This window comes from Aquarana catesbeiana, linkage group LG10 (assembly GCF_042186555.1).
Source record: "Aquarana catesbeiana isolate 2022-GZ linkage group LG10, ASM4218655v1, whole genome shotgun sequence".
NCBI lineage: Eukaryota > Metazoa > Chordata > Amphibia > Anura > Ranidae > Aquarana > Aquarana catesbeiana.
The window spans coordinates 164,805,329-164,824,683 of record NC_133333.1 but is presented as its reverse complement, the minus strand read 5'-3'; the positions used below and the strand labels follow the sequence as shown (position 1 = coordinate 164,824,683).

Below are 19,355 nucleotides of genomic sequence, written 5' to 3'. Positions count from 1 at the left end.
GTTTGCTTTGAATAATTAAAATGAATTAAATAGTGTTTTTGGTTTGTGGTTCTCAGATACAGCGAAGATCCGCCTTAACTTTCCAACCTTGTTCTACTCTCACAGGTGGTTCGGCTGCTGTTGAAGAGAAAAGCTCAGGTGGACATCCCAGATAAGCATGGACGGACAGCACTACACCGAGCAGCGGGTGCAGGACACCTCAGTGTCATACAGTTGCTGGTTCAGGATGGAGCCTCTCTAAATAGAAAAGACAGCCTGGGCCTCAATGCAATGCATAGGGCAGCCCTGCTGGGACACCTCCAAGTGTCCACTTACCTTCAAGAACAAGTGACATTAACTGAGGATGCACATCTAGAATGAAGCCACAAACCAAATAAAAAAGACATTGTCAAATCTGGAAAATCCTCAGCTCTAAATTTCTAAAGGCCAAAGCTGAATCAAGGGTACTCTAATCTATGAGAAAACTACGGGAAAGCTGTTGGACAGAATGGCCACATTTGACAAAATCTGGACCCCTTTTGTTAGGCGTTTCCTTCCATTTAGTTTTGAGAGACGTCTACTATGATTTTGATTTAATGTGACACTCCATGTGGGATGTCCAAGTGGGCTACAGTCACCTTTATTGATCCCCCACCCGGTCCCCGCGCTCCCTTTGCCCCATCCAGCTTACTTACTCCTTCCCCTGCTTGCTTGTCATTGTCCTTGTATCTTCTTTTTGCACTCTTTCCTACACTTTCTCTCTTCCCCTTTTCCTTTTTTTCTTTTTTCTTTTTTTTTTCTATTTTCTATCCTTACAGGCTTGAGTCAAGTACAATGAGGTCTATACCTTTTCACAGCCCCCCATACATAATCAGCTTCAGCTCACGTACTGAGATGACTGTCACTTTGCTTGGTGCATGGGACATCTACTGGGCTCACATTCCATAACATTTCTGAGCAGTCATGTATGTACAACCTGACTTGAAATGTATGCTTTGTAACGTTATAGACCCCAATAAACATTTTTTTTTTATGAAAAGAATGAAGCCACAAGGCTTAATCAAGTCTAAAAAAACATTTTTTCAGTGATTAAAAGGAACGCATCATCCACAAAACTGTTCTTTTACAGTCCATAAATCAGACAAAGATCCATAAATTAGACATGTTGTGCATTTAATCGCTTCCGTACTGCGGACCGGCGGCCCGTGCAGGCAAAGACCCACCTGCCTGCTTCCAGGTTTACGGGGCATGCATGTGCGCCCCCCTGCCGGCACCCACTGTGATTGTACACAGCGTGAGTCTGTCAGCAAGTTCTGGCCAATGGTTCAAGGCTGGGACCTGCTGACTGGCTGTGTCCAATCACAGAGCCCAGAGAGATTGTTCCCTCTGTACAGAGCCCTGTGTTGATTGTCAACACAGGGCTCTGTACAGAGGGAACAATCTCTCTCTGTTTCTTATCCCTGCAAAGTAGGAATAAGAAACAAAGAAATATTTAATTTAAAAACAACACATTATACACAGATTACCCAAAGTTAGGCACACATTTAACCCCTTGATCGCGCTAGATGTTAACCCCTTCCCAGCCAGTGTCAGCACAGTGACAGTGTATATTATTAGCACTGATAACTGTATTAGGCCTCACGTACACTGCTGCTGCTAAACGGACGTTTAGGAGCAGTTGGGCATTTTTTTCAACTGCTCCTGAACTCTCCTCTATGTTATCTTATCAGTACATGTACACAGGGTCGTTTATAGCCGTTTCTAGGCAGTTGAGTTTAGAGACTTTTTTGGAATGCAAAAAAATGGGTTCAGGAGCTGAGTTTAGAGGCATTTCAAGCATCAAACGCTTTTAAACTCTTTTAAACTCGTTTCGTTTACAGGCGTTTCTAATTTTTGGCTATTTTGAAAGAAAAAAAATGTACATTTTTTTAAACACTTCTAAACGCAAACGCGGCAAAACGCCGCTAAACGCAAAGGCATGTAAACATGGCAAAACTGATGTTTTAAACGTGGGTTACTATCTGTCAAGTAAAATCGTTCAGGAGAGGTTGTAAAAACATCCCGTGTACATGAAGCCTTATGCCCTAAACACACCCGACAACAAAATCCATGTTTTTTTTTCCGACGGATGTTGGCTCAAACTTGTCTTACATACACACGGTAAATACAAATCTTGTCGGAAATTCTGAACGTCAAGAACGCGGTGACGTACAACACGTACGACGAGCCGAGAAAAAGGAAGTTCAATAGCCAGTGCGACTCTTCTGCTTGATTCCGAGCATGAGTGGAACTTTGTGCGTTGGAATTGTGTACACACAATCAGAATTTCCGACAACGGATTTTGTTGTCGGAGAAACTAGCTCTCAAATTTTGTGTGATGGAAATTTCGATGGAAAATGTCCGATGGAGCCTACACATGGTCGTAATTTCTGACAACAAGCTCCCATAGAACATTTTCCGTCTGAAAATCCTATCGTGTGTACGGGGCATTAGTGTCACTGGTGATGTCAGTGGCAGTTGGTCAGTCCCCCCTCACCCCCCAGCATCAGTTAGTGTCAGATAGACTGTCGCACTATCGCAGTCCCATTATAAGTTGCTGATCACTGTCATTAGTAGTGTATAAAAAAAAAATTAAAATTCCAATATTTATACCATAGTTTGTAAACACTATGACTTTCACGCAAACCAATCAATGTGCACTTTTTTTTCTTTCTTTTTTTTTTTTTTACTAAAGACATGTAGCAGAGTACATTTTGCTTTAAATTTATGAAAAAAATTGATTTTTTAAATTTTTTTATTGGATATGTTTTATAGCAAAAAGTAAAAAATATTGTTTTTTCTTTCAAACTTTTCGGTCTTTTTTCATTTATATCACAAAAAATAAAAAACCTAGTGGTGATCAAATAACACCAAAAGAAAGCTCTAATTATGTGTGTGTGTGTGTGTGTGTGTGTGGGGTGGTGATGTAAATTCAGTATGTGTACAGCGTTGCATGACCGCACAATTATCAGTTAAAGTAGCGCAGTGCTAAATAGCAAAAAATGGCCTGGTCATGAAGGGGGTAAAATCTTCCAGAGCTGAAGTAGTGAAAAAAAATAAACACAGCTATTGGTCTGGTGAAACTGCACACACATTTATTCTGTGCAAATGGGGGCAAAATTTTATATAATTGGGATATTTTCTTTTTAGTTTGAATGTTCTTCATAGGCGGAATCAGAAAAAAATTTGCATTATGATTAATGTAAACATTAGTGGAGCCACGTTAGCTATATTTGTGACATCGTCCAATCGCATAGCAGTGCCAGGAACTCCTAAGACCATGCATCAGATGTTTGAAATGGTCCTGCGTCTATCCCTTTTTAGCAACAGGGTCACTTACCTTAGCTCCTGCCTAGAAGCATTTACCTTTTCCTTCACTGCCAGGAGCAAAGAGAATTTATTGGCGTATAACACGCACTTTTTTCCCCTTAAAATCAGGAGAAAATCGTGGGTGCATGTTATATGCAGATCCCTCACCGATTGTGAGCCTTTTGGCGGCTTTCGTCCCCTTTTGGCCACTCTCGGCGGCTTTTGGTTGCTTTTGGCCATTCTCGGTGGCCGAGACATGCCGAGAATGGCCGAGAGTGGCCGAAAGCCGCCGAGAGCGGCGGCGCCATTTTTAAACGGTAATAGCCTGCAAATGACACAGGGGCAACGCTGCAGATGGACACTGACAAGGCTACACTGACACTGACAAGGCTGCAGATGGACACTGACAAGGCTACACTGACACTGACAACGCTGCAGATGGACACTGACAAGGCTACACTGACACTGACAAGGCTGCAATGATGGACAAGGCTACAGAGGGATACTGACAAGGCTACACTGACACTGACAAGGCTGCAGATGGACACTGACAAGGCTGCATTGATGGGCATTTAAATGTAGCATATTTACCACTCCTTCTCTCCCCTCATTATTCCATGTAGGTGCAGGGAGGGGATACCCAAAACCTATACAGGGTATACAGGAGCATCTCACTGACATGTTTCCACTTAGCCCAGCACTGTCCTCAGCCCTGAAGCTGCCTCATTGGAAGCAACAGGTTCACTCTAGAGCCACTTCCCTTCCATTATATTCACCAGTGGGAAGATTTGATTCTTAGTTTAAGCTTACATAGCGCTAAAGAAACTCCACCTGACCCCATGTTACAATTGTTACAAGACTGCTGCCTAAATGGCCAATCACCAATCATGAGCTCCCTGGGAGGAAACGCAGTCACATGTTACCCCATAATGGGAAGTACTAGGCATGCAACCTTTACTTAGGTCAGCCATTCTCAACCAGGGTCCCTCTGAACCCCACAGTTCCTCCAGAGGTTGCTAAATGTTCCTTGAGCTGTAGCTATATGACCTCCCATCTGATGGTGCCTGCAAGGCTCTGGGTCCAACTCCACTCAGCAGAGCCATTGTCATGATACCAATAATCTTTTTTAGCTGTTAGTAAGGGTGGCATTTTGACCGCCACTGTCAGGGGGCATTCCTCCTACTGACAACAAATGTAAAAGACATTCTTCCCATTGACCCCCCCAGTAAATTACTTTTAGCAAGGTTTCCCTGAGACCAGTGATAGTAAAGGCATTTTTTTTTAAATAACAAATATGTCATACTTACCTGCTCTGTATAATGGTTATGCACAGAGCAGCCCCAATCCTTCTCTTCTTGGGTCCCTTGCTGGCACTCCTGGCCCCTTTCTCCTGTCTGCATAGCAAGCAGATTACTATGGGGGCTCCCAAGCCACTGCTTCATGTCCCCATTCACACAAGGAGAGTGTCCTTCCCCCCTCTCTCCTCATTGGCTTACTAGCTGTGATTTACAGTAGTGGGAGCCAATGGCTCCCATTGCTGTCTCAGCCAATGAGGAGTAAGAAAACCTGGAGAGCCGCTGCTCTCGTGCATATTGCTGGATCTAGATGGGATTTAGGTAAGTATTAGGGTGCTAGGGGAGATGCTACACACAGAAGGTCTTTTACCTTCATGCATAGAATGCAACCACTTTAAAATTATTTCAAGTGTTCCTCTTGGGTAAAATGTTTGAGAAAGGCTGACTTAGGGACTGTGGAACACAAAGAGAAGGGCAAGTAAAGGCTGCTGCAAGGGGTGGCACATAAATTGGACCTTCTATATAGGTACATTTTGAAACTACTAACACTGGGTGATTTTTAAGGGGGAGGGGCCAAATATTATATGCAGACCTTGCATTCTATCGCAAGGTCTGCTTTAAATGAATCTCATGCTTTGCTCTGCATTAGTAAGGCACGCACAGTTGAATAAAAGCACCTTGGGAAGTTAGTATGATTTACAATGAAAAAAAAGGGCATAGAGACCACAGCGCTGACAACCTGAATTAATACAATAAAGTGCAACTGTAGTGCTTTGAAAATTAAGTGCAAAATTAATCCAACAATGCAAAAAATATATCAAGCATGTAGCCAGTGGAAACTTTAAAAATATGTGCAAATAAAAATAAACTTCTAGTTGGAAAGTTCCTTTCACATGTGCTATTGTGCTAGAAATAGTGCAAATCAATATTAAGCATGTGACCAGTGAAAGTTCAAAATGACGTGCAAATAAACATATAGCAATGCTTAGCTGATAAGTTCATTTCCCAAGTTCCTTTCAAAAGTGCTGCTGTGCTAAAAAAAAAAATATCATGCTGTAAACAGGTGCATACGGGATCCACCCCCCCTCCCCCTCCCTTATGGTTGAACTCACCAGATCCAATGGACCCCCAAGCAGTACTGCGTTGCGGGTCAGGAAGGCTTAGTATGGTGAGTGGGGTGATAAACATGCAAACTCCTGGGTGCGATCTTTCCTGGGGTGTTTTCAGGCACAAATATATGAAGAAAGAGCCCGCATAGTAAAGTACGTCTTATTTAATTCATTAAAATCAATCTTTACAAAGTTCCAATCATAAAATCAATGTTTACAGAGTTCCAGTCTTAAAGTCAATCTTTGCAAGGTTCCAAGGTGGAGAGCAAGAACAAAGGATAAAGGAATTGTCCCAAATTGTCTCCTGTCATTTTTACTTTTTTGACACTTTTTTGGTGAATGTATAGGGATGCAATGTACCCGATAACCATTCACATGGGGGGCAGGATCTGGGGGTCTCCTTGTTAAAGGGGGCTTCCCGATTCCGATAACCCCCCCGCCCGCAGACCCCAACAACCGCCGGGCAAGGGTTGTGGGGATGAGGCCCTTGTCCCGATGGGGACAAGGTGTTTTGGGGGGGACCCCAAAGCACCCTCCCCATTTTGAGGGCATGTGGCCTGGTATGGTTCAGGAGGGGGGTGCTCTCTCGTCCCCCCCCCTTTTCCTGCGGCCTGCCAGGTTGCGTGCTCAAATAAGGGTCTGGTATGGATTTTGGGGGGCCCCCACGCCATTTTTTTCAATGATTTTTATCTATATTGCCGGGATCTGACAATACATTACAGCCGCGAGTAGTTTTAAATTACATTTTTTCCTTTAGAAATGTCATTTTGCTGTGGTATTGTTCTAAACACGGGAAAGATGCACTACTTTACAGGCAGACTAAGGACACCCCCCAGGCACGGTATTTAAATGAATATTTCATTTTTATTGTTTCACTTTAAGCATTAATAAAATCACTGCTCCCGAAAAAACAGCCGTTCTTAAAACGTTATTTTTGCATTGATACACGTTTTCTCATAACCTAACTCCAATCAAACGAGCATCAGACGGAGCTTGCGGCACCGCGCTATCATTACGTCCGATGCTCGTTTGATTGGAGTTAGGTTGTGAGAGAACCTATTGATCAATGGACTGTTAACTGATGTTTAAAAAATACACCAGAACGCACCAAAACGCATTAAAAATACACAAGAGCGCATCTAAACACATAAAAAATGCACCAGAGCGCATCTAAATGCATAAAAAATACAACAGAATGCATCTAAATGCATCAAAAATACACAAGAGCGCATCATAAACGCATAAAAAAATACACCAGAGCGCATCTAAACACATCAAAAATACACCAGAGCGCATCTAAACGCATCAAAAATACACCAGAGCGCATCTAAACGCATCAAAAATACACCAGAGAGCACATCTAAACACATCAAAAATACAGCAGAGCACATCCAAACGCATAAAAAATTCACCATAGAGCATCCAAATGCATACAAAAATGCACCAGAGAGCATCTAAACGCAGTGAATCTAAAAGCGCATAAAAAGAACACAAGATCGCATCTAAACGCATTGAAAATGCACCAGAGCATATCTAAACTCATCAAAATTACACCAGAACGCATCTAAATGCATCAAAAATACATCAGAGCGCATCTTAACGCATAAAAAATGCACCAGAATGCATAAAAATGCATCAAAAATACATCAGAGTACACCTAAACGCATAAAAAAATACACAAGTGTGCATCTAAACGCATTAAAAATACAACAAGAGCGCATCATAAACGCATAAAAAATACACCAGAGCACATCTAAACACATCAAAACTACACCAGAGTGCATCTAAACGCATCAAAAATACACCAGAGAGCATCTAAACGCATCAAAAATACACAAATACACCAGAGCACATTTAAATGCATAAAAAATACACCAGAGTGCATCTAAAAGCGCAACACAAGAACACATCTAAACACATTAAAAATGCACCAGAGCACATCTAAACTCATCAAAATTACACCAGAACGCATCTAAACGCATCAAAAATACAGCAGAGCACATCTAGATGCATAAAAAATGCACCAGAATGCATCAAAATGCATCAAAAATACATCAGAGTACATCTAAACGCATAAAATATACACAAGAGCGCATCTAAACGCAAAAACACCAGAGTGCAACTAAATGCATAAAAAGTACACAAGAGCACATCTAAACGCATTAAAAATACACCAGAGAGCATCTAAACCCATCTAAAATACACAAGAGCACATCTAAACACATCAAAAATACAGCAGAGCACATCCAAACGCATAAAAAAACTTCATCATAGAGCATCCAAATGCATACAAAAATGCATCAGAGCGCATCTAAATGCATCAAAATGACAACGAAACGCATCGAAAATACACCAGAGCGCATCTGAACGCATAAAAAAGGCACCAGATCGCATCTAAACGCATTAAAAACACCAGAGCACATCTAAATACATAAAAATTGCACCAGAGTGCATCTAAACGCATCAAAAATACACTGAGCGCATCTAAACGCATCAAAAATACACAAGAGCGCATCTAAATGCATCAAAAATACACCAGAGTGCATCTAAACGCATCAAAAATACACCAGAGAGCATCTAAACGCATAAAAAAACACCAGAGTGCATCTAAACGCATCAAAAATACACAGAGTGCATCTAAACGCATCAAAAAGACACCAGAGAGCATCTAAACGCATAAAAAATACACCGGAGTGCATCTAAACGCATAAAAAATGCACAAAAACGCATCTAAACATATAAAAAAAGAGCACATCTAAACACATAAAAAATGCACCAGAACGCATCTGAACGCATACAAAATGCACCAGAGCGCATCTAAACGCATCAAAACTACACCAGAGCGCATCTAAACGCATCAAAAATACACAAAAGCACATCTAAACGCATCAAAAATACACCAGAGTGCATCTAAATGCATCAAAAATACACAAGAGCGCATCTAAACGCATTAAAAAAACACCAGAGAGCATCTAAATGCATAAAAAATGCACCAGATCGCATCTAAACGCATTTAAAAAAACCACCAGAGCACATCTAAACGCTAAAAAAATGCACCAGAGTGCATCTAAACACATCAAAATTACACCGGAACGCATCTTAATGCATCTACAGCAGCGCGCATCTACATGCATAAAAAATGCACCAGAACGCATCTAAACGCATCAAAAATACAGCAGAGCACATCTAAACGCATCAAAAAATGCACCAGAATGCATCTAAACGCATACAAATGCACCAGAGTGCACGCATCTAAACGCATCAAAAATACAGCAGAGCACATTTAAATGCATAAAAATGCACCCGAGAACATCTAAATGCATAAAAAATGCACCAGAGCCACCTAAATGCATCAAAATTACACCAGAATGCATCTAAACGCATCAAAAATACAGCAGAGCACATCTAAACGCATCAAAAATGCACCAGAGTGCATCTTAACGCATCAAAAAACATTAGACAGCATCAAAATGCATAAAAACTGCACAAGATAGCATCTAAATGCATAAAAAAACACCAGAGTGCATTTAAATGCATCAAAAATGTATGCACATTGTAAGAGTGTATGCATTGTATGTATGAGTGCATTTAAATGCATAAAAAAATACATCAGAGCACATCTAAACAAATCAAAAGTACACAAACAAATAAAAAAATGAACCAGAGTGCATCTAAACGCATCAAATATACACCAGAACGCATCTAAACGCATCAAAAAAACACCGATCTCGCAGTGCATTGATGGTCTCGCTGTTCATTATGGGGCTTTCCACGGGCGCTCGAATTTCCCCTGAACGCCCCACAATGTTCTAAATTTGTCGAACGGGCGAACACCTGAAGTTGGATTTGAACTTACGTTGGACTCGAACGTCGGGCTCATCCCTTCTGTATGCACCTGTTTGCAGCATGATATGTTTTTTTAGCACAGCAGCACTTTTGAAAGGAACTTGGGAAATGAACTCATCAGCTAAGAATTGCTATATGTTTATTTGCATGTCATTTTGAACTTTCACTGGTCACATGCTTAATATTGATTTGCACTATTTCTAGCACAGTAGCACATGTGAAAGGAACTTTCCAACTAGAAGTTTATTTTTATTTGCACATGTTTTTTAAGTTTCCACTGGCTACATGCTTGATATATTTTTTGCATTGTTGGATTCATTTTGCACTTAATTTTCTATGCACTACAGTTGCACTTTATTGTATTTACTCAGGCTGTCAGCGCTGTGGTCTCTATACCCTTTTTTCCATGTTTTGATCTATGTTATGTACAGCAGCAGCAGGCCCAATCACTAATTAGTACCTTTAGTGCGTGTGGGGGGGATTGATTCTTTACATGATTTACAATTACCTCCAGGCCAATTGTTGAGAGCTCTAAAAAAATGTTCTCTGGCTGCCGTGCATGATGCCCCTAGGACGACCAAGGAGGGACAGACGTGTGCTCAGCAGGGTGTGCAATGCTGAAAGACCAGTTTTCAGATCTCTCAATCTAGAGCTGACTGCGTGTGATGTGAACTACTGTGTTAAAGTTGAACACCGATGAAAAACATAGTTCTACCAGATTGGGATTTCAGGGGTTGCTTGCTTGGCACGGTGCCACTAACAGGACGCCTTGCATTTTTCTCAATAAAGGGGTTCTCTGACTGGACGAGGTGGAGAGGAGGGAAGGTGATGTAACAATCTCCACTTTTTCCAGTCAGTGAATGCTTTGAATTAATTGAGAAAAATGCAAGGCGTTCTGTGAATGGTGCCTGTACCCATCAAGCGACCTCCTGTGTTCATTATGCAGCAGGGCAGTTTCTCGGCACAGGACCCTGAAGACTGCGGTATCAGTGTAGTAACGGTGACTACTATAGTAGCAATCAATATATACGCTACACTTTCAAATATACTCTTCACATTATATATATGTGAAGAGTATATTTGAAAACGTATATATTTATTTCTGCTTTTATCTGCATGTTTTTATGAGACGTGTTTAACGCTTGCAGCTTTTTCACAGTGCCATTTAGGCAATTTATAATCAGAGGCTCACAGGATCTTTTATATATACTGGTGGCTACTATAGTGATTCTCCACTTCAACACTCCTCCATCCCAAGCTGGTCCAAGCTGAACCAATGTAACTATGCAAAAAAATCCATACCTGGAATTCAGCTTTAATAAACTTTGGGAAACGCTCGGTCAAAGAGCAAAAAGAAGAATCCTATTGGCTCTGATTTGCATCACATATACTTTCCTTTAGAGGCTTCCTCCAGAACAGGCTTGTTGTTTCTTGACATTTCTTTGCTCTAGTCTAGTCCTCTTCCAAACACTGATTTTCTTAAGGGGAAAGCACAGGACATTTTCAGAGAGTATACAGTATATTTCGGGTTATTATTTCAGTGTATACCCTAAAGTTTTGTGCATTTACATTTCCTATATTTACAGGGTTTTTTTTTTAATGGAAAAGGAATCTGTAATAATTGAAAGTGACCAGCAGGTGTCAGCAGCGTACCATTTTGATCTAATATGGAAATAACACAAATAACTTTTTCCAGCAATGTAAGGACTTGTGTACACAAACTTATGAGATGTATCTGACATGCTTATCATGTACTTACATTGACATGTATAGAAAACAAGCAAGAATTGATATAAAACACCTGTGTACAATACCTCTAAAAAATGAAACTGAAATCTAACTGAACATCTATTTAAAGTGGAACTTCTCTCTCTCAATCAACAAAAACTATTCTGAATCCTTATGCTGCTAGCATTAGTAAATAGATAGAAAAGTATATTCTATTTCTTCAGTTGCTTTCTGATTTCAGGACTAGGCACAAATGATGCCATACATCCTATGAGTCTTCATGAGCATTTTTTAAGCACACCCTCCTGCCTGTATACCTGAGCTAAAGGCTGATGGATTCCAGCAAGTAAATGTTACGTGAATCATCTGCCCTCAAGATGGCATTAGCTAGAAATGCTAGGCAGTGATTTTAAAGTGATTTTTCAGCAAAATAAAGCATGGAGACATTGATGCATACCTCCCAACCTTTTGAGATGGGAAAGAGGGACACCTATTAGCAAAAGTATGTAGGCATAGGACACACCTCCTGCCACGCCCCTTAAAGGAGAATTATACCAAAAAAAGATTAAACCCCCAATTGCTTTTTTTTTTTTTTTTTTTTTTTACCACTACTATTCCTTTATACTGGCTTTTTACATTTACAAATGCAGCAATTTGGAAAGTAATTGGATGAAATGTTTAGCACTGGGAAACACAATTTGAAAGATACAATGCGCATTTTATTTACAACTATATAGATCAGACCAAAATGAGGGACAAATGAGGAGGAAAGAGGGACAGAGGGACATTGTTCCAAATCAGGGACAGTCCCTCGAAATCAGGGACAGTTGGGAGCTATGTTAAAATCTAACTCTTCCATATTTTAGTGAACTTTAAATTGTTTGTTTGGACCAAGTTTGTCCAAACAAACTATTTCCCTCACTAACTCATGCAGTGGCTGTCAGCGCTTTTTGAACTGTATGTAGACTCAGCTACATACAGCATAGAGCGCTGTGTTCTGCCAGCGGGACGAGAACTTCCCATCCTTGCTCCCAGAACAAAATCGAGTCTGGCTGAATGCTGCTCAGTCATTTACAGGAAGCTTTGTATTTTCTGAATGAATACAAAGCATCCTCTGATTGGCTGAGATTATGATGCCATCTGCCCACCCCCCTGCCTCAGCCAATCAGAGGAAGGTTTGGATTCATGCAGAAAATACAAAGCTTCCTGTGAATGGCTAAGCAGCACTCAGCAGGACTCGACTTTGTTCCTGGAGAGAGACAGGAAGTCCCCATTTCACTGCAGGAACAGCTGAGGCTACACACAGTTCGTACAACACTGACAGCGGTATGAAGGAGCTAATTATTTAAAGTTCACTAAAACATGCAGTTAGGCTTTACCCACTTAAGGACCACCCCGCGCAGATATACTGCGGCAGGGCGGCCCTCCTACACAAAATTGTGTACAGGTACGCAATTTTGTGCACTGGGTCTGATGCGCACGCGCGAGCCGCCGGTGACCTGCTCCAGCTGTGATTGGACGCAGCAGGAGTCAATCAGCCGGTCTGGCGGCCGCGATGGCCACCAGCCACCCACGATTGTTCACAGGAGAGTCAGAATGGCAGTCTGCCTATGTAAACAAGGCAGAATGCTGTTCTGTGAGGAAGGAAAATGGAGATCTTGTGTTTCTGCTAAGCAGAAACATGGATCTCTATGTTCCTCCAGTCACAGCAGCCCCCCCCCCCCACAGTTAGAAAGCACTCCCTAGGAGCACACAACCTTTAAGTTAAGTTTATTCACCCCTGATGTTAACCCCTACCCTGCCAGTGTCATTAGTACAGTGACAGTGCATATTATTTAGCAATAATCACTGTATTAGTGTCACTGGTCCCCAAAAAGTGTCAAAAGTGTCAGTTAGGTGTCTGATTTGTCCCCGCAATGTCGCAGTTCCGATAAAAAATGCTGATCGCCGCCATTACTAGTGAAAAAAATTAAATAAAAATTCCATAAAAATATCCTATAGTTTGTAGACGCTATAACTTTTGTGCAAACCAATCAATATACGGTTATTTGGATTTTTTACCAAAAATATGTAGCAGAATACATATTGGCTTAAATTGATGAAGAAACTCGACTTTTTATCTTTTTTTTTATTGGATATTTTTTATAGCATAGAGTAAAAATATTGTTTTTAATTTCAAAATTGTCAGTTTTTTTTTGTTTATAGCGCAAAAAAACAAAAAAAAAACAAAACACAGAGGTGATCAAATACCACCAAATGAAAGCAGTTTTATTTTGGTACAACATTGCACGACCGCGCAATTGTCAGTTAAAGCAACGCAGTGCCACATCGCAAAAAATTACCTGGTCAGGAGGGGGGGGGGAACGACCGGGGCTGAAGTGGTTAAAGTGGCTCTTCAGTCATTTTTTCATCTTTCCATCTTTTAAATATTCTGCCCTTGTTGTTTTAACTTTGGATAGCAAAACGTTTTTTTTTTTTCTGCCAGTAAATACCTTATACAGCCCACTTCCTGTTTCTGGTCTGGTAAAAAAACCTAGGCTTATGACATCATGCACAGCTCTCTCTCTCTCACTCTTGTGAGAGTTGCCAGGAAGGGAGGGAGGATGAGTCATAAGAGGGCCAATGAAAGCTGCAGGGCTGCAGAGCTGGAGGTGTGCCTCTGTGTGTCTGGGTAAATCCAGGAAGTGAACAGGCAGCGGCTTCAGCTGCCCACAGTTAAAATGGATGCAGCCAGACTCAGTGGAGAGAGAATTCTGCAGCATATTTGGCAAGTACAGAATCAAAGTATATATAAAATAATATGCAAAGTGGTTGGAGGGAAGCTTCAGAATGGCAAAGATGTTTTTATTACAAATTATGTGAGCAGACTGCAGTTCCCCTTTAATGGGTTTATGGGTATCCAAAAAAGGTTACAAAAAAAACCAAGGGTACAATAATAAGATAAGAGAACCTCTACAAGGCAGGCCACAGATGGTGTGAATTTATTACCTGCAACCACTGGTTGCAGAATAGAAATTTGCATTCCCCCATCAACACAGACAGTGCTGACAGGGGCATCCCTCTTGCCGAGACTTTGTATTCTCCGGACGGGACGGGAGACAGTGATTATTGCTAGCGGCTATAACACAAGTGAATCTGGCAGGCTGGTTGTACCCAAGTTGATTGATTGATCAACATGGTACATTCAGCCTGCCCATACACAGTTTGAGTAAAACTGCCTATGGCCGGCCTAAGAATTGTAACAAAAGTTCTCATACGCCAGGGCCAGCTGTCATAACACAGATCAGTATGGTCCGGAGAATATAGGTAGGTGTTGATGGATTAACCATAAAAAAACAAAAGCTAAACCGGAGTAAAATGTTGAAGTATGGAGTAAAAGGTGGGATGCTAAGAGAAGGATGGGGGGAAGGGTCTGGGGGGTAAGGTGTAAGAAGCAACAGGGTGGGCAGGGGAGGGAGAGCAGAAATTGGGGAAGGAGATGAGAAGAAAGAAAGGGGTGAAAGGCACAGCACTAAGATTGGCCGAGAGATTCTATTACTATACAGGATCTGTGGTAGGAACAAGAAATGGACTTTAGCTACTAGCACCGGCCTGTTATATATTTTGCTGATGTAAACTGTTTGAGATCTAAAGATAATTGGTCTTCCAAGTTCATCTGTCATGAAAGACATTTCAGTTCACATTTACTAAAGGCAAACAGACTGTGAATGTTGCAAGTGTAGTTACTCCAGAACTTAGTAAATAAGGTGAAGCTTCGCTTTACAAAGAATACCCAATCACATGCAAGGAAAATGAAACATGTGATTGGATGATGAAAGTCAGCAGAGCTTCCCTCATTTACTAAGCCCTGGCTCAACTGCACTTGCAAAAGTGCACAGTCTATTTGTCTTTAGTAAATCAACCCCATTGACTGCTTCAGTATTTCCTTATCTCTCAGGTGGAGCACAGGGTATGTTCACAGTTCTCCCCTCCCCTCCACACAGACAGGAGAGCAGAGAGAGACCTGGTCAGCTTCTCCTCCTGTGTTGTGATTCCAGGTGAACATGGAACCTCCAGGGCTGGTCGGGTCGTGGCTTCACCTGGCAGACCCAGCTACATTCTGTATATCCTGGAGGGGGTGAGAGTAAAATACAGATCATCCTCACTGTCTCTCCTTACAAATCTCACACCACTGCTTATCTGTGCTCCAGCTTTCACTTTGTTTCTTCTATATCCCTGTTATCTGAACTAGGGGACAACTCTCTGGTAATTAACCCTTGGTGTCCTTGGTGCTAGGGGAGGACTGTGCTTTTCTTCTCTGCTTCAATGGACACATGTACACTGATGTGTACCTAAATGCTTAACTCTTTACAGCTCAATATCTGCAGGCTGGTGCTTCTGGAATCAATGGCATTTAACACCTGGTTAACCTTCCATAGCTACCTGTATTAATGTAATACACTGGTGTCCAAACTGCGGCCCAAGGGCCAAATGTGGCCCTTAGCTTGCCTTTATCTGGCCCTTGTGGGACTATTCTCCTACTGATACGAGACACTTTTCTTCCATTGACACCAACAATGGGGCACTATTCCTACCAATGATACCAACAATGGAGCACTATGCCTCTCAATAATACCAACAATGGGGCACTATTCCTACCAATGATACCAACAATGGAGCACTATGCCTCTCAATGATACCAACAATGGGGCACTATTCCTACCAATGATACCAACAATGGAGCACTATGCCTCTCAATGATACCAACAATGGGGCACTATTCCTACCAATGATACCAACAATGGAGCACTATGCCTCTCAATAATACCAACAATGGGGCACTATTCCTACCAATGATACCAACAATGGAGCACTATGCCTCTCAATGATACCAACAATGGGGCACTATTCCTACCAATGATACCAACAATGGAGCACTATGCCTCTCAATGATACCAACAATGGGGCACTATTCCTACCAATGATACCAACAATGGAGCACTATGCCTCTCAATGATACCAACAATGGAGCACTATGCCTCTCAATGATACCAACAATGGAGCACTATGCCTCTCAATGATACCAACAATGGGGCACTATTCCTACCAATGATACCAACAATGGAGCACTATGCCTCTCAATGATACCAACAATGGGGCACTATTCCTACCAATGATACCAACAATGGAGCACTATGCCTCTCAATGATACCAACAATGGGGCACTATTCCTACCAATGATACCAACAATGGAGCACTATGCCTCTCAATGATACCAACAATGGAGCACTATGCCTCTCAATGATACCAACAATGGAGCACTATGCCTCTCAATGATACCAACAATGGGGCACTATTCCTACCAATGATACCAACAATGGAGCACTATGCCTCTCAATGATACCAACAATGGGGCACTATTCCTCCCCCTAATACCAAATGTGGTGATGTTTACTCCCATTGATGCCAAGAAAATGTCCACTCCCGCGGGCTACAGTCCGGCCCTCCTAAAGTCTGAAGGACAATAAACCGGCCCTTTGTTTAGAACGTTTGGAGACCCCTGATGTAATACATGTAATGCTGCCTTCTGGCATATGAAGAAAAGTGTCATTTCTGATCATAGATCAGTCTGGATTTTATTACCCATTCTGCTGACTACATTAAGCTCAGGTTCAGCTGAACTCGCACGATTTCAAACCAGCAATGCAGTCCGACTTTGGGGGCGATTTGACAGACATCTGTGCGGGTTCATGCACAAATGTCTATTCAAATCGCTCCTGAAGTCGCCAAAAGTAGTGCAGGAACTACTTTTGGGAATCGGTGCGGCATTGCAAAGTCGGCGTTGCACCAATTCAGATGGCGCCATTGCCAGCAATAGCCACCGATTTTTGACCACCAATGTAAGGGGACACTTCTATACTGACCACCAATGTAAGGAGACACTTCAATGACCACCAATGTAAGGGGACACTTCTATACTGACCACCAATGTAAGGGGGACACTTCTACACTGACCACCAATGTAAGGGGGACACTTCAATGACCACCAATGTAAGGGGACCCTTCTATACTGACCACCAATGTAAGGGGGACACTTCTATACTGACCACCAATGTAAAGGGACACTTCTACACTGACCACCAATGTAAGGGGGACACTTCTACACTGACCACCAATGTAAGGGGACCCTTCTATACTGACCACCAATGTAAGGGGGACACTTCTACACTGACCACCAATGTAAGGGGACACTTCTACACTGACCACCCATGTAAGGGGGACACTTCTACACTGACCACCCATGTAAGGGGGACACTTCTACACTGACCACCAATGTAAGGGGACCCTTCTATACTGACCACCAATGTAAGGGGGACACTTCTATACTGACCACCAATGTAAGGGGACACTTCTACACTGACCACCAATGTAAGGGGACACTTCTACACTGACCACCAATGTAAGGGGACACTTCTATACTGACCACCAATGTAAGGGGGACACTTCTACACTGACCACCAATGTAAGGGGACACTTCTACACTGACCACCCATGTAAGGGGGACACTTCTACACTGACCACGAATGTAAGGGGACCCTTCTATACTGACCACCAATGTAAGGGGGACACTTCTACACTGACCACCAATGTAAGGGGGACACTTCTACACTGACCACCAATGTAAGGGGACACTTCTATACTGACCACCAATGTAAGGGGACACTTCTATACTGACCACCAATGTAAGGGGGACACTTCTATACTGACCACCAATGTAAGGGGACACTTCTACACTGACCACCAATGTAAGGGGGACACTTCTACACTGACCACCAATGTAAGGGGGACACTTCTACACTGACCACCAATGTAAGGGGGACACTTCTACACTGACCACCAATGTAAGGGGGACAATTCTACACTGACCACCAATGTAAGGGGACACTTCTATAATAGTTGTGTGAATGGTGAAGGGACAGGAAATGATAAATGAATGGAGGGGCACAAGTCATTCCCACTCACAGCCACTGCTATTAACCCCTGCATCACTGAGAGATCCCCGCTCCAAACTGTATCCAGCAGGATTAATAGAGGATGTTTAGATGAAGCAGCAGCCTGCAATTAATAGGTTACAGATCATTGGGATGTGGTACCGCTTTGTAATATTCAGGACATAGGACCATTTGTTAAAAAAAATCTAAGATTCTGTTTTAAGGTGTTCTCTTCTGCCTGCAGCTCTCCCCTTATAACCATCATCATCACACATCTGCCAGCCCCCAGTAGGGGGAGCCAGCATGTGACTTTGACTCTGTCGTCTTTCTCGCAGTCAGCTCTGTGGTTTTCAGCACTGCAGCAAGCTCAAACTCCGCCCAATCGCCTTGCATCACCTGGAACGTGTCATCTATGTGCGGGCGTGTCCTCTCTTCCACCTTCCCCCTGAGCCGCTCGCTTCCTACTTCCGGTTTGCAGGAAGGAAGGTGCGGGGGAGCTGGTCTGCGGCTCTGTGTTAAGGTAACTGATCGTATGTAGTGGTAGATTTATCTGTATGTGCGGAGACATTCTCACTCTGTGTCATATAGACAGCTGTGTACACACAGTCTCCTGTCATCACCTGCACACCAGTGTCACGCCTACACATCTCTGCTGTATGTAGACGTGGAGAACCCGGCCATCACATACATAGCAGTCTGAAGTCTACACCTCCCTCTGCTCTACTTTATACAATTGTCCCATACACACGACTCATTTCTACACCCTCTGCCCATCCTGCTGTATATATATACATGGGGACCCTGTTATCACTGACACACCAGACCCCCTCCGGAGTGCTGCAGTACACACACAGCCCCCACCATTTCATGTAACCGTGCCACGATGTATCTATAGCTCCCAACTCTCCCTGATTTGGAGCAATGTCCCTCTATCCCTCATTTGTCCCTCATTTTGGTCTGATCTATATAGTTAGATAAAAAGTGCATTTTATATACATCAAAAAGTGTTTTCCAGCCTTAAACCTTTCATCTGATTTCTAAATTGCTGCATTTGTAAATTCCAAAAGCCAATATTAAGG

General features: G+C 42.4%; 2 protein-coding genes across 2 annotated transcripts in view; both read left to right on the top strand.

Moving 5' to 3' along the window:
- The window catches only part of ANKRD65 (ankyrin repeat domain 65), a 36,569-nt gene extending 35,548 nt beyond the window's left edge, over nucleotides 1–1,021 (top strand). The window contains exon 4 of the mRNA XM_073602886.1: nucleotides 106–1,021. Within this exon, the coding sequence (XP_073458987.1) occupies nucleotides 106–360 (255 nt within the window). The 3' untranslated portion in view covers nucleotides 361–1,021. The remainder of the gene's footprint in view (nucleotides 1–105) is intronic.
- Nucleotides 1,022–18,641: 17,620 nt separating this feature from the next.
- Nucleotides 18,642–19,355, top strand: part of SDF4 (stromal cell derived factor 4) — a 93,807-nt gene continuing 93,093 nt past the window's right edge. Inside the window, exon 1 of the mRNA XM_073602885.1 lies at nucleotides 18,642–18,796. The gene's annotated coding sequence lies outside the window, so the exon portion shown is untranslated. The remainder of the gene's footprint in view (nucleotides 18,797–19,355) is intronic.